The 12,766-nt window shown below is 44.3% G+C and overlaps 1 protein-coding gene across 1 annotated transcript in view; it reads left to right on the top strand.

Annotated features, from left to right (window-relative positions):
* The window catches only part of STK32A (serine/threonine kinase 32A), a 104,832-nt gene extending 98,264 nt beyond the window's left edge, over positions 1-6,568 (top strand). The window contains exons 11-13 of the mRNA XM_040976034.1: positions 5,321-5,385; positions 6,019-6,082; positions 6,470-6,568. Of these exons, the coding sequence (XP_040831968.1) occupies positions 5,321-5,385; positions 6,019-6,082; positions 6,470-6,520 (180 nt within the window). The 3' untranslated portion in view covers positions 6,521-6,568. The remainder of the gene's footprint in view (positions 1-5,320; positions 5,386-6,018; positions 6,083-6,469) is intronic.
* Positions 6,569-12,766: the final 6,198 nt, after the last annotated feature.

The raw sequence follows: 12,766 nt of genomic DNA, 5'->3' as shown, positions 1-12,766 counted from the left end.
TCTGCTGCTACTTAATCATCACCCTCCTTGTCCTCAAGTCAGACTTGATCAATTTCTTGGGAGCTAAGTTCTACTCGGCCAAGCCTGTCTCAGGTGACTGCAGCTAAAATGATCCAGAGGCAGTGTAACAGGTGCACATCTGGCTGTTTATGGATCCACTTCTGCTAGGAAGAGGTTGTGGGATCTGCCATCCCTGGAAGTGGTGTCTGCTCTTCGTATAGGCAGAGTTTTCTGGCAGCAAGGCTCTCAGAGTGTCTATCCACAGGGACATTCTTATTAACAGGAATTCTTATTTAGCTGAACATTGTTGCTGTAGCTGAGGTTGGCTTAAAATTCATTTGGGGACTAAGCATACGATTTTGTCTGAACTCGGATTTCAGTAACTTACAGGGACTCACTAGGTTTTTGTACTCACATGTGGTTCTGTGTGTTATCACAACAGTGAAGTAACAGACAGCTATAACCCTCTAAGGTCATGCATCCAACCAACCAATCAGCCAGCCACTTGTTCATCTACCCACTCACCTGCTCACTCACTCAAACATCTATCCATCCATTTGGGGCACTGTCATCAAACACCTATCATCACCCAGTTCCTATACTAAACTCTTGAGATAGAAATGAATGAGACACAATTCCTGCATTCAGCGATAAAGACCGCGTAGTCTTGTACTGACTTCAGCTCTTGACGCAAGTAAATACCCATTATTCCCTTCAATGGCCATTTAGTTAAAGCTCACATCTCTATTCAGATAACCAGGTCTTTGGCAGATTCCCATTCTCAACTATTTCCTGGTACTTCCCTGGAATGCTAGCTGTGCTGCAAATATATCTTGTTCATTGCTTGTCACTTCCTCCCAATGATTCATTCTTTATATTACAACCAACTCACTTCTCTAGACTTTCTCTTTTCTGTGACTCCACAGAGCTTGGCTCGAGCTATTAGATAACAGCCAATCTGTTAACAGGCCCAAAAGTGTAGGGAAGATCAAGCTATCACCATTTATCTAAGACTCCCAAAGTTTCAGAAGTAGCTGAGGGATGTATGTTCATGCCACCTTGGTCAACATGCTCTGTTTCTCGTTCCCGTTGTCTTCACACTACGGTGCCCTCAGCCTCGCTCCAGCCCCTCCAAGCACACAGGCCTGCAAGTTTGGCTCTGCAGGGCCTTTGACCATGCTTGTGGCTTCCTTTGCAATGTTCTTCCCCGGAATATTCACATCAGGGCTTTCTCTCGTCCTTCATACCCTCAATAGGACTTTGGTTAAGCTGTGATCACCTTGCTGTCACTTTCTATCTTAGCTTCCATTATTTTATCTCCTTCACCATATTAATATATTTATAAATGGTTTATGTATCAGTTTATCTGTTTTTCTTCTTTTTCACTCCTTTAGAGGGAAAGGTTTTCTGGGTGAAAAGCAGGTCAATCTTACATGCCACTGCCTTTAGCTTACACCAACAGTGCCTGTAACAGTAGAGGCACAAAAAGTATTTTCTCTTGCAAGCGGGGACTGAGAAATCAGAATTTTTTTATATAGATAATTATATGATTCCAAAGGACCAAGCATATAGGAGGTGCTCGTCAATACTGTCTTAAATAACACCAATTATTTGTTGAAATGATAAAGCCTAGCTCAGGTTTTTGCTTTTTTCTCTTTTTATATAAGAAGGAGGTGAGGGCCTTTATGAACCAGTAATGAAAATTTGTAGATATTTATAACGTTGAGGAAAAGAGATATAACGTACATATTATATTACCAGGCAGACATATTTTTTTAATAAGAAATCTGTTCAGCCTGCTAGACTTGCTGGAGAGCAGTGTATGTTTCCACAGAGCTTAGCACCAATCCCTGAAGTTCAGGAGTCTAATAAGAGCCTTTACTAGGAATATTTGCATGAAGCTGACTTTTTAAAATTATGCAGACCACTACATGCTTTTATCTACATAAATGAGAAAAATGGAGTGTCATTTTCTTCTTGTAATTTTATGGACTTCTTTCACCTCAATGCAATTAGTAGGGCCTGTAGTGTTTCAGAGCTAAGAGCTAGAATTAGTACTGAGAAGAAAGAGGTAAGCTTGAAAAGCTAACTTTATAATAGGGATTAGCAGCAAAGGGTGGCATTATCTTATTAACAGATGGAGTCTGGGGAAGGATGTGCAGTGCTGGCCGTCATTACATAGGTGTTCAGTACACAGGCAAAGCTAGCACTGCTGGCACAGTGCCAAAGGGCTAGCCCATCATCAGATCTCTATAAGATCTGTCAGAGCACACGTCCCTTTTCCCCACTGGGAGTTGTCATCACATTTGAATTCTCTCTGCCATAAAGGGCTAACTGCAGCATAGTGTACAGTTCTGACCTACTAATTAGCCATGCAACTGATGCACATGCAATGATTGAAATAAATGTTCAGTCACATAGATCATCTCTCCAGGTATTAGCTCCTTTGTATATTAAGTAGGAAGTGTCTTAGGAATGACATTGTGTCAATACCTCGCAACACAGTAAGGGAAAGAAGGCATTTCACACAGTAATCGGTGCATGTTAACTGTCAACTGTGATAATTTGTGTTTATGTATTGAATTAGCTAATTAGTGGAAAGGCTGAGAGACAGAAAGCAAGCTCCTATTCACTGATTCACTCCCCCAAGTTGTTCCCCTACTGGAGTCCTCTTTGTCTACCTGCGGTAAACCCCCCAGGTATCCCTGGTGTCACCTCCATCCGAGAGTTCAGCCTCTATTTGCTCTGCTTGCCTTTGAGGAGATTCAGGGTTCTCAACCAGAATTCCCCTTCCAGTCATGTGCAACCTCTGCTCCTTGCATTCTTTCTGCTTCTCTCCTCCCTTCTTATTTTCTATTTGGCTTTTCCCATGGACTTATCTATTCGCTTGTGCTTCTCAGACTTCCGCCTTTAAAGCAATGGAAGGAGAACATGCTGAATACAAGCCCCTAGAGATCCAGGGTGGGGCTCAGGGGTCTAAAATGTCACACCACAAACTCACCTGCAAGCACGCATTTCGTATCTTTGTTTAAATAAAATATCATGGGGTTGGGGGAATCCATGCAGATTTCTGCACCTTCATGATGGCCTTGATTTCTATTATAGATATTAAGGAATAAGTGTACTTCCTGAAATCTCCATGGCGCTTCATGCTTCCAGGATCCTGTCCTTTAAACCCCTGTGACTGACACTGCAAAGACTCAGGTCTTCCAGCGTGTCGGATACAGCTCAGTGCTCTCCTCTCTCATTCTCCCCACACCCCAACTTCTATGCATTTTACGGCTCCCTGCCCTATCACCTAAGCACTCATGGAGGAAAGGAAATTCTCCAGTGCTTAGGATTTCATATATTCTAATTGTCAGAGACAGAATAATTAAAATGAGTTAATGTGATTTTTTTGCTTTAAGATAGCTTTCATCAGAAGTAACTTGGATGCGCATTGTCACAGATTTTAAACATTTTTGATGTGGATATGACACTTTTCTGGGACTAACATTTTCTCAGTCTGTTGGAAATATTTTCAAACTGAGATACAGTGTTAAGCAAAGAAAATGCATGCTATGAGAAATTCACAAATTAACCGGGCTCTGCTGACTGGCAGGAAGGTATATTTAATGAATCCCAGTGTAGTTATTGAGAAGAACATGCTATTTAGAATAAATTGGGAAGAGAAATTTTTTGGCTATTCATAAAGTCCAGGAAGAACATTCAAACCAAAGTTGCAGTAATGCTAGACTTTGGATTAATAAAATTTAATGTATTAGTCTCGTACATTACGTAAGAAGAGAAAATAAGCCACAGATTATTGTTGCAACAATTCTTTTTGCCCAAAATGTTGACCTTTACTGAGACCTTTATTTCTTCATATGATTTCAAGTTATCGCTTAATTTCCCTTCATTTCACTTTGCAAGTCTCCTTCCAACATTTCTTACATATCAGGTGTAATGAACTGGTGCAGCTTTTGTTTCTTTGGGGGTGTCTTTATTCCTCATTTTTGAAGGACAAATTTGCCTAATATAAGATTCTTGGCTAACTGGGTTTTCATTTCTTTGGCAGTTTAAATACACTAGCCCTCACCACAGAAGTTTCTGAAGAGCAGTACTCATCTTATTGAAGACCCCCTGTATGTGACAAGCAGCTTCTCTTTCTTGCTGCTCTCCACATATTCCTTGGGCTTTAGAAAGTTTGATTATAATGCCCCCATATGAGCGTCTCTGACTTTATCTTATTCTGGGTTTGTTGGCTTTCTTAGGACTGAGCTGGGCCAAAGCCAGGAGCCAGGAGCCACATCCAGGTCTCCCATGTGGGTGAACACTGGCCCTTTATTATAGTTTAACTCCATAATGCCTTTCTTTCTTTCACTTCTCTGCAACATCACCTCTTTTGGTTAACTTTAAGAAAGGTGCTTTAAAATCTTTGTCTAGTATTTCTACTACCAGATCTCTCTCCCCATATATTGGAATCTGATAAAGTGACAACTCAGATCAGATTCTTCATCTTCCCCAGAATTTTCTGATTTTGTTGCTTTTATTGTTTAGCATGTCTTGTTATTATGGGATGTGTATGTACCAAGACCTAGCCTGAGGTAGAAGCTTAAGAACTTTCTAGGTTCTTTTCTGAGCTTGTACCTTTCCCTGGACATGGGTGGCCACCTTCTAACTTCTCCCACATATGTAAATATATTTGGCTCCCAAAAAGAAAAAACACAAAAATAAAGGTAGGAAGGAAAGGATGCTACCCCTTTAGATTTCCTGGAAGGCACTTCAGGCTAAGAGGGAGGGGCTGCTGGCATGAACAGGTGCAGAATGTCCAGTAGCTTCTTTTCACCTCTGGGATTGGAAATGGCCAACAGAGACCAGACCCAAGAGGCTCAATATTTGAGGGTCCAGGTCCTTCCCTTCCATACTTGCTCATGAAAGCTATGTGCCAGAAAAGGAGCACAGCTTCCTACCACAGTGCTAGAGAGCCCAGGGTGAGCAGTTGCCGCTGTGTTATAGAGCTTAATGAATCGTAAATAACTGCACTCTACAGCCCGCTACTTCTCTTGGAAGTTGCAAGCCTTCAGTAGGATCCAGACTGCTTCAAAAGCAGCTACAGCAGACAGCTTCTGCCTGTATACAAAGTGCTGAAGTAGGGAGTCAGGTTTTGATCGTTTCTACTCCAGCCTTTTCCCAGAACTGCCTTCACCAAGTGTCCCTTTTGAGGCTACTTCGATGTTTCCTAGATGGGGGGCTCTTCATCAAGTGGGCACTCTACAGGTTTGAGGATCCAGATTTGCCCACTAACCACACTTCTGTTTTCTCAACGCGCATCTGGAAGACATGTCTTCTTCAAGAGCATCTTGAATCTGTCCAGAAGGAGTTCATTATTTTCAACAGAGAAAAGTAAGTCACTACTGGCAAAACAGCAGCCCAGAAAATAATGGAGTATTTTAACCGGACATTACTTGTGCAGGCTTAATATATTTTTAACATTAAATCGTTTTCTAGTTATAAAAGTAATGTAAATCCATGATAGATTAAGAAATATTCAGAAACTTTTCTCCAAAATATTAAAACATTTTTGATAGGCAAATTGGCCTAGCATTAAGATTTTATGAGGAATAGATATTTAAACACTTGAAATCAATGTGGCATTTAAGGTTTCCTTGAGTCATAGCTCTTCATAGATTGTTTAGTTTGATGCTATCATTTTGAGGTAGATGTTTGGGGCAATGGTTCTAATGCTAATGGAGTGTCCCAGCTCCACTTTCAAGCCTTCTGCCATGGTTACCTTTGGAGGTAGCAGTGATGGCTACGTACTTTGGCTATGCCTTTGGGAGATGTGGATTGAGTTAAAAGGCCCTGACTTGAGGCTGGCCCACCTGCTCCAGCTGTTCTGAATAACTCACACGGGACCAGCAGATGAAAAACCTCTCTGTTCCTTCCTACCATTCAAACTTTTAAAATAATGCCATCCTTTCAAAATACTTTCCAAAGCATAAAGCCCTCTCTCTCTCTCTCTTTTTTCCTTTGAAGAGTAAAAAAGGACTTTAATAAAAGGCAAGCCAACCTAGCCTTGGAACAAACCAAAGACCCCCAAGAAGAAGATGGCCAGAACAACAACCTTTAGAGCTCTCAGCATCATCTTTTCGGGACACTTCTTGGCACCTGGGTCAGGAACTTCAATTGTAGGCACCCAAAAAAGCTGACAGTAGTTCTCACCACTCCACACCTCTGACTCAGAACATGTGGATGTAGATTTTTGGAGGAGGAAGCACAGTGCAGTGAAGCATCCTGGGCCTGACTCCTGGGATTTCATTTGTCCACTAACTGTGTGACCCGTAGCGAGCACTTCACCACCCAGAGTTACAAGTAAATGAGCTGCATCCTTCCTTTCTAGTGCTGCAACTGTTACCCAAAACACCCTTGTTTATGTTTTGAAAAAGGAATGTTTGGATGTAAACACATTTTTCCTTCTTGTGACACTGTGACATATGGACATATGGACACTGGACTCCGTGTGACTCTTCAGGACTAGAACACTCCATAAAGAGGTCAGAATTCTCAAGCTTGATGGGGAATAAAGGATTTTACCAGAAGGAGATGGGTGGGATCAGACTGCAGGTGTAGCAGAGGTCCCCAGCACCTCCCTGCGCTATGCTGTGGTCAACATCACATTGGCTACCTGACCAGCAAGAGCCCACTGTGCCCATGACCTTCCATCTGCTCTTTAGTGATGTGAACGTCCTCCCTTAAGATTAGTCATGAGAGGATTCACATCATGGAAATTAGCAAATGTTACAAACCAGGGCATTCCCTTCCCCTGCCAACAAGCCTGCTCATTGCTTCCTTGTAGTAAGCATGTTGCCTGCAGCCTAATTGTCCTCTGATGATTAGCAGGGACCTGCCTCTGCGGAGAATCAGAAGAGAATATTGTCACAGGGAACGCATGGTTCCTTCATAATTTAATGAAGCTGCATCATTAGGAGGGGTACATTTTAAACTAAATGTTATTTGAAAAGACAGTACAACTTACTCTTTAAGAATCTCTTAATGACTCTTAAGAAAGCATTTTTTTTTCTCAATGAAGTCCCTAAGCACAGGGATTCAAAAATGAAACAAATTTTTGTTTTGTTTCCATTTTTCTTCATTGTTGGCCTCTTTCTGTCTAATGCTAAAATAATTAACTAAAACATTGAACAGATTTATCCTTACAGACTAGAATTGCACCAGTGAGGTGCCCACACATCTGAGAAGTCTAAATCAGTGAAGACTAAATACACAGTGGAATCATGTCTCTCCCTGTTCTTTGGTGCTTACTTACAAGAACAGTAAGCAGAACTGTCCAGTTTAAATACTGATGCCTTACTAGCTGTTTTTCTGTCTTATTTACTTGCCAAGTATAAAGTCCATTTCTCCTAAGGGAGAGGTTCATGTAATGTGACTCCCCGGCTCTGATCCAGTAGAACTTTGTAGAACTATTTTTTTTTTTTTGGCCACTGAGTAGAGGATCATGATGATGACAGACTTTGCAGGGGATAATTCTGAGCCATTGGTTCCTGAGGCCACTTAAGTCTGTTCTCAATGGAGATGATGGCAGGGGGCTGGCAACGGACAAGAGCAGCCCTGTGTAGGCGCTCGGATGGGATCAAGGGACACAACGGAAATGGCCATTTGCTAGCCTGGACATACCCAGAAAAGAAGCCACACCAGGCCAGCTTAGGCCTGGGTAGAAGTTCAAACTGGAGGTCAGCTTTACCAATTTCTGCTCACGGAGTTAGCAGGTGCAGAGCGGCCCGGAGCGTTGTGAAACAGTACCTCTCTATTTTGAACGGAGCCATATTTTTGTTAACAAATTAAAATCCAGTGCCTATTCTGTTGGGTTCCCCTTTCTTTTTCTTTTTTTAACAACAACATCAACAAAGTTCCTACACATTATTTGTATGTTCCAATGTGTTTTTCTCCAAATATGGCAAAACTGACAGCACCTGCCCAGACTCACTATTCCAGCAGAGGACAGGTTGCTACCGGGGACCCCCAGGAGTCAGGGGCCTTTGTGTGTTTCACTTCTCTCTTTTGTTTTTGAGTCAAGTCCTGCTGTGTTGTGGGCTAACCTTCCAGCCCTGGCTCCTCCCCTTCCTCTGACCTTGACCTCCTAAAGAACTCCCTCCTGACGAAAGCTTCACATCTACACAATTTAAAATGGGACAGGAATGACACCCAATTTCCATTGTAAATCTAAGATTTACTCCCCGGAACTACTCCTTGCGGGAGGTGCCTCTGTTGGATTTCTCGAGCTACAGGCCCAGGAATGAGCAAGCAGGTGTCCAGGAGGGCTCCAGTCCAAGACGCGTGGCCCAGTGTGTCTCAGGTTAGAGAAGAAACACTACAGCATCTGACAGCTCAAACAGCATTGTACGTGAAAACACAAAGACAGAACATCCTCCCAAAGTGAAAAAGAAAATGCCTACATCCTTATGGTAATTGTTAGTTGTTGAAATTAGATCCTTTGGTCAGGCAACACCCCACTGGGTGGAACAAGTCTCCTGTAAGTTTGACAATAAGGCTCAGGGCTGTGACCTTCAGAAAATGGTGCATCCTTCCGGCTGCTGTGCCGCACATTCTTTTCTCCCAATGGCTTGCATGCACAGAGCACCGGAAATATCAGCAGGTCTGGAAGACCAGCTGCTGCATGGCAGTGGTCCCACCCTCTCACTGCGGCAGGCCTGCCCTCTCCACGAGCTGTCCTTGTGCATTCCAGAGAGTAGGGGAGACAGCTGAACCCTACGGTTTTGTCCACAAAATCTGGGAAATCCTCCACTAGTAGTTCACATACCCCCATGGCAGTACTGGATTTGGCTAGAAGGAACTTGAACACCTTATAGCACCTCTGAGTTAGTCACAGTTATCTGATGAGTGAGTGGTTAGCTTGCATCTCACAGGAAAAATGTTAACCACACTTTGCATCATCACAGCTTTTCCAAATTGGATGGATGAACAACTAAGAAGAAAGCGTCATAACAGAGCTAGCAGGGGCCAGTGCTGCTGCTCATCGCTATCGTAGTCATGCTAAGGCTTTCAGACTTCCAAAGCTGGGTGCAGGGGCATGAAAAGCATTGCGTGTTCAGCACCCAATTATTCCTGTACACTGCTCACACAAAATCCTGTCTCTGCTGTTTGCCTGTGATCACTGTTTGTGTTGCAAATTCAGTGTGTGGTATTAAACATTGATATTAAACAATCCCAACAGCAGTGGTCTGTGCTCTTGTCAACAGGCAGCTATTTTGTAGCCCCAAGCTAGCTGAGCTGGAGCATATATTAATGTGCATGTCTTGTATGGACAGAAGTCCCCAAGCTTCCTCGTCAGCCGTGTGTGTGTGTGTGTGTGTGTGTGTGCGCGCGCAACTGTACTCCCAAGGGGGAGTGTTGGGTTGTTCAGTTACCTGCTCCTACTTTCATTTCCTGTTGTGAAGCCTGTCCCTTGTCAGAGATGCACTGTTTTAGAGATGGTGATCTGGAACCCACAATGCAACATCACTGAGCTGGCACATATGCATAGAAACTGGAAAAGCTGACCCTGTAGCATTCATACCTCAGGGAACACATTGCAGGGTTCATCTCTGCCCTTAACCATGACCTTGTCTCCAGGGACAGCCCTTGTATCTTTTTCTCAGTCCTTCAATCCTTAATTCTTGCCACAGTCCATTACATCGGGGAGATGTTCCAGACCCATAATCCAAAAGACAACAAGCAGCTTGAAGCATCCTCTACCTTAGGATAAGGGTCCTTTTCAACAACCTCTCCAATCCATAATTGTATAATATGCATAATCCAATGCATACAACCTGCAGGCCTACCAATGGTAACTGCTCTTGCTGTCCATTCAGCATTATCTCCCCTTCCTGGGCTGCACACATTTGCTCTGTAGACTTCCCAAGAGCCACTTGGCTCAGAGAACTCAGTGAGTGGGTACGTGGCCAAGGGTGGTCAAGCAGTCCCCTGCTCACTTTCAGCCATGGTCACAAGTCCAATGGTGAACCCAGCCAGACCACATAGAATCATCAATCACTTTGGAGTGGCCTTCAGGGAGGGACTCTCTCCTTCCACTGAGGTTACAAAACAGTCCAAAGGAAAGCCTGGAGGTGCTTCCACACACCAGGAGCTTTCCTGACAAGGGAGGCCTTGCAGAGGCAAGCCTGGACAGTAGACGGGAAACAGAGGTCTGCTGAGCCAGGGTTCAGCACTTCTACCCAGCCGGGCTGAAGTCTGAGCAAACTTTTCCCTAAAAGCTTTCAGTTGCAGCAGACTTGAACATTCTCTCTCGACCCCTTTAAACTAGCTCAGCCTTTGCCATAGAAAATGATTTGCAAAATTAGAACTAGGTTCAGAAGTTCCTCCTCCAAAGGGTTTAGCAAAGTAGGTATGGTGGGGTGTCCTAAAGTAGACACAGGTCAGTGGGGTTCAGTCCCCAGTGCTCAAAGCTTCAGAACCCTAAGTTGGAAAAGGCCTTAGGATCCTTGGATATAAGGTTTCTCTGAGTCTCCAAGGTGTTAGTATGTACCTTGCAGCTCTCAGAATGGGCACAGCACACCATCACTTTAGGTCTTATTTTGGCTCCTTGGGATCCGTTTGCTATGGAATACACTTTGGCATGTTCTTATTTGGAGTTAGTTCCAGCGCCAGACTTTTAGGAAAAAGGCAAAAAAAAAAAAAAAATGCTTATAAGACAACCCAACAGCAAGGCTTATGGAAAGGACTGTGAAAATGAAAACACAGGCTGCCTTCTGGACTCGGCAAGCTCCACGTCCAACGGTAACGCCTTCCGCACAAGCACTCCACATGGCGACCCCTGTGCAGGCCGTCAGCATCCCTCAATGCCGTGAGAACCTCGCTTATCCAACTCAGACCAAAAGGAACTCAGCCCGCATGGAAAGGGACTACACTCCCCCCACCAAGTTTTTCTTTCCCCCAGAAAACCATTATCAACAGACCCATCTAACCATTTCAGCTTTAATACACAATTTTATTATAGTAAGTGAAAAGGAGCACCACACACATAGAAAACTGAAGCATTGTATTGGTCATTTGTTTCATTTTAATAATGTTTACAGTAACAGTCACTTGATGAAATTTTTGTCTTTAACCTTAGCTAAACTCAAAACACAGTTTTCTGCATGGTTCGAACCAGACAGCTCTTGGCACTGCAGAGCTGCCTCACAGCTAGCACAGATCACAGGAGACTCACTGTCTCCATATCCACCAGACACAGAACTGAACACCCACACACCAGTTTTCAGGGGAGAGGGGAGATAATTAACAAGGAATGCCGGCGGCCCAGGGCGGCCCAGCAGTGCATCAGAGACTCAAGCTGGAGGTTTCCAGAGAAGGTCAGGGAAGCTGGGGCAAGATCCAAAGTTGGGAATGGTTTGTCCTGTTGGAAAGGGCTGCCTGGAGGAGCCGGGGGTGGGGGAGGTGCAGGTTGGGGCTACAGGCCTTTGCGAAAGAGAATGGAGCTAGTCAGGAAGACAGCGGTCCCCGAAAGAGCACTGGGCATTGAAAGAAACCCCTTGCGGGGTCACCCCGATGTTCATAGTCTTAGAAGCTCAGAAGTAAAAGCAATCTCTAAGCAGTGGCCCACCTAGCAGCTCTCTGAATGCCTACTCGACCAGCGCACCTGTGCACCCTCTGCGTGAACTCCAACTGTCTGCACCTGGCTCCAGAAACAGCGCTGAGAACAGAGCAGGGCCAACTGAGAGACGCGACCTTCCCATCCTCAAACGCCACGTTCGCGAGTTCACGGGGTGGATGAGGTGACACGGGGCTCATTGTCAATTTCTCTGCCTAACTTTGATGTGTCTTATGGAACAGGACATGTCTGAATGTGAGTTAAGTAGCATATTCCCCAGTCCTGACGATAAAAAATTGGGAGGAGTTCTCTAGGGAGCAGTTCATACTGGGAGAGCTGCTGATGTTAGAAGAAAGACTTAAATGTTATCGCTCATCCTGAAGCTATTAAGGGATTGTTAATACAACAGGACAGAATACACAGTTCTGTGGTTGGATGCTTCAGTTTGAAGGACCCAAGTGCAGGGCCACTGAATAATTTTGTTGCAGAAGATTTATTTTCATGGCACGGAGGGGTCATGGAGGCATTAACTGGCCCCGGTGGCTGGGGACCCCAGAGCAGATGGTGTAAAAGTGGATGGTCAGACTAGTTTACGTGTCTTGTCTTCCACCTGGTGGCTGTGGCTGGGACTGCAGCCGATCCAAAGCCCAGCCCAGCCAATGAGGTAATGTTTCCAGTCTGGCAAACTCACTCTGCCTATCAAACTGTCCTTTTGAGTTCTATGAGAAGCCCCGGAATATTTGCATTAGGAGCTACAATTTTCCCTTTTTCTTAACTTTCCCTTAAGAGAGAGCACCATGAGAGCCTTAAAATTAGCGACCGTCCCTACTAGGAGGGGAAAGTCTTTTTTTCTTCATGAGTAAGACAGAAAATTGCTAATAACCTGCGGTCAGAAATTATGGTTTCTACTAAGCACTTAAAAGGTGTCTGAGACCTGCTCTTCTCTTGAAAGTACTTAGTCTACAGGGCGAAGGGTTCTACCAGCTGAGTTCCAAGGAGCCCAGAAGCCCAGTCCCAGCATGAATGTCTTCCTGAGTCTGAGCTTACAAACCTGGCTCCCGACAGGATCTCCAGAGGCTGCGTGACAGGCATATGGACACTCATCTGGCACAGAGGGAGGACATGAGGGACACGGGCACTCCATGCTACCTTGCTCTG

Source organism: Ochotona curzoniae, unplaced genomic scaffold (genome assembly GCF_017591425.1).
Source record: "Ochotona curzoniae isolate NIBS_2020 unplaced genomic scaffold, NIBS_Ocur_1.0 contig_1, whole genome shotgun sequence".
In the NCBI taxonomy this organism is placed as follows: Eukaryota; Metazoa; Chordata; class Mammalia; order Lagomorpha; family Ochotonidae; genus Ochotona; species Ochotona curzoniae.
This window is presented reverse-complemented; position numbering and strand designations above follow the sequence as displayed.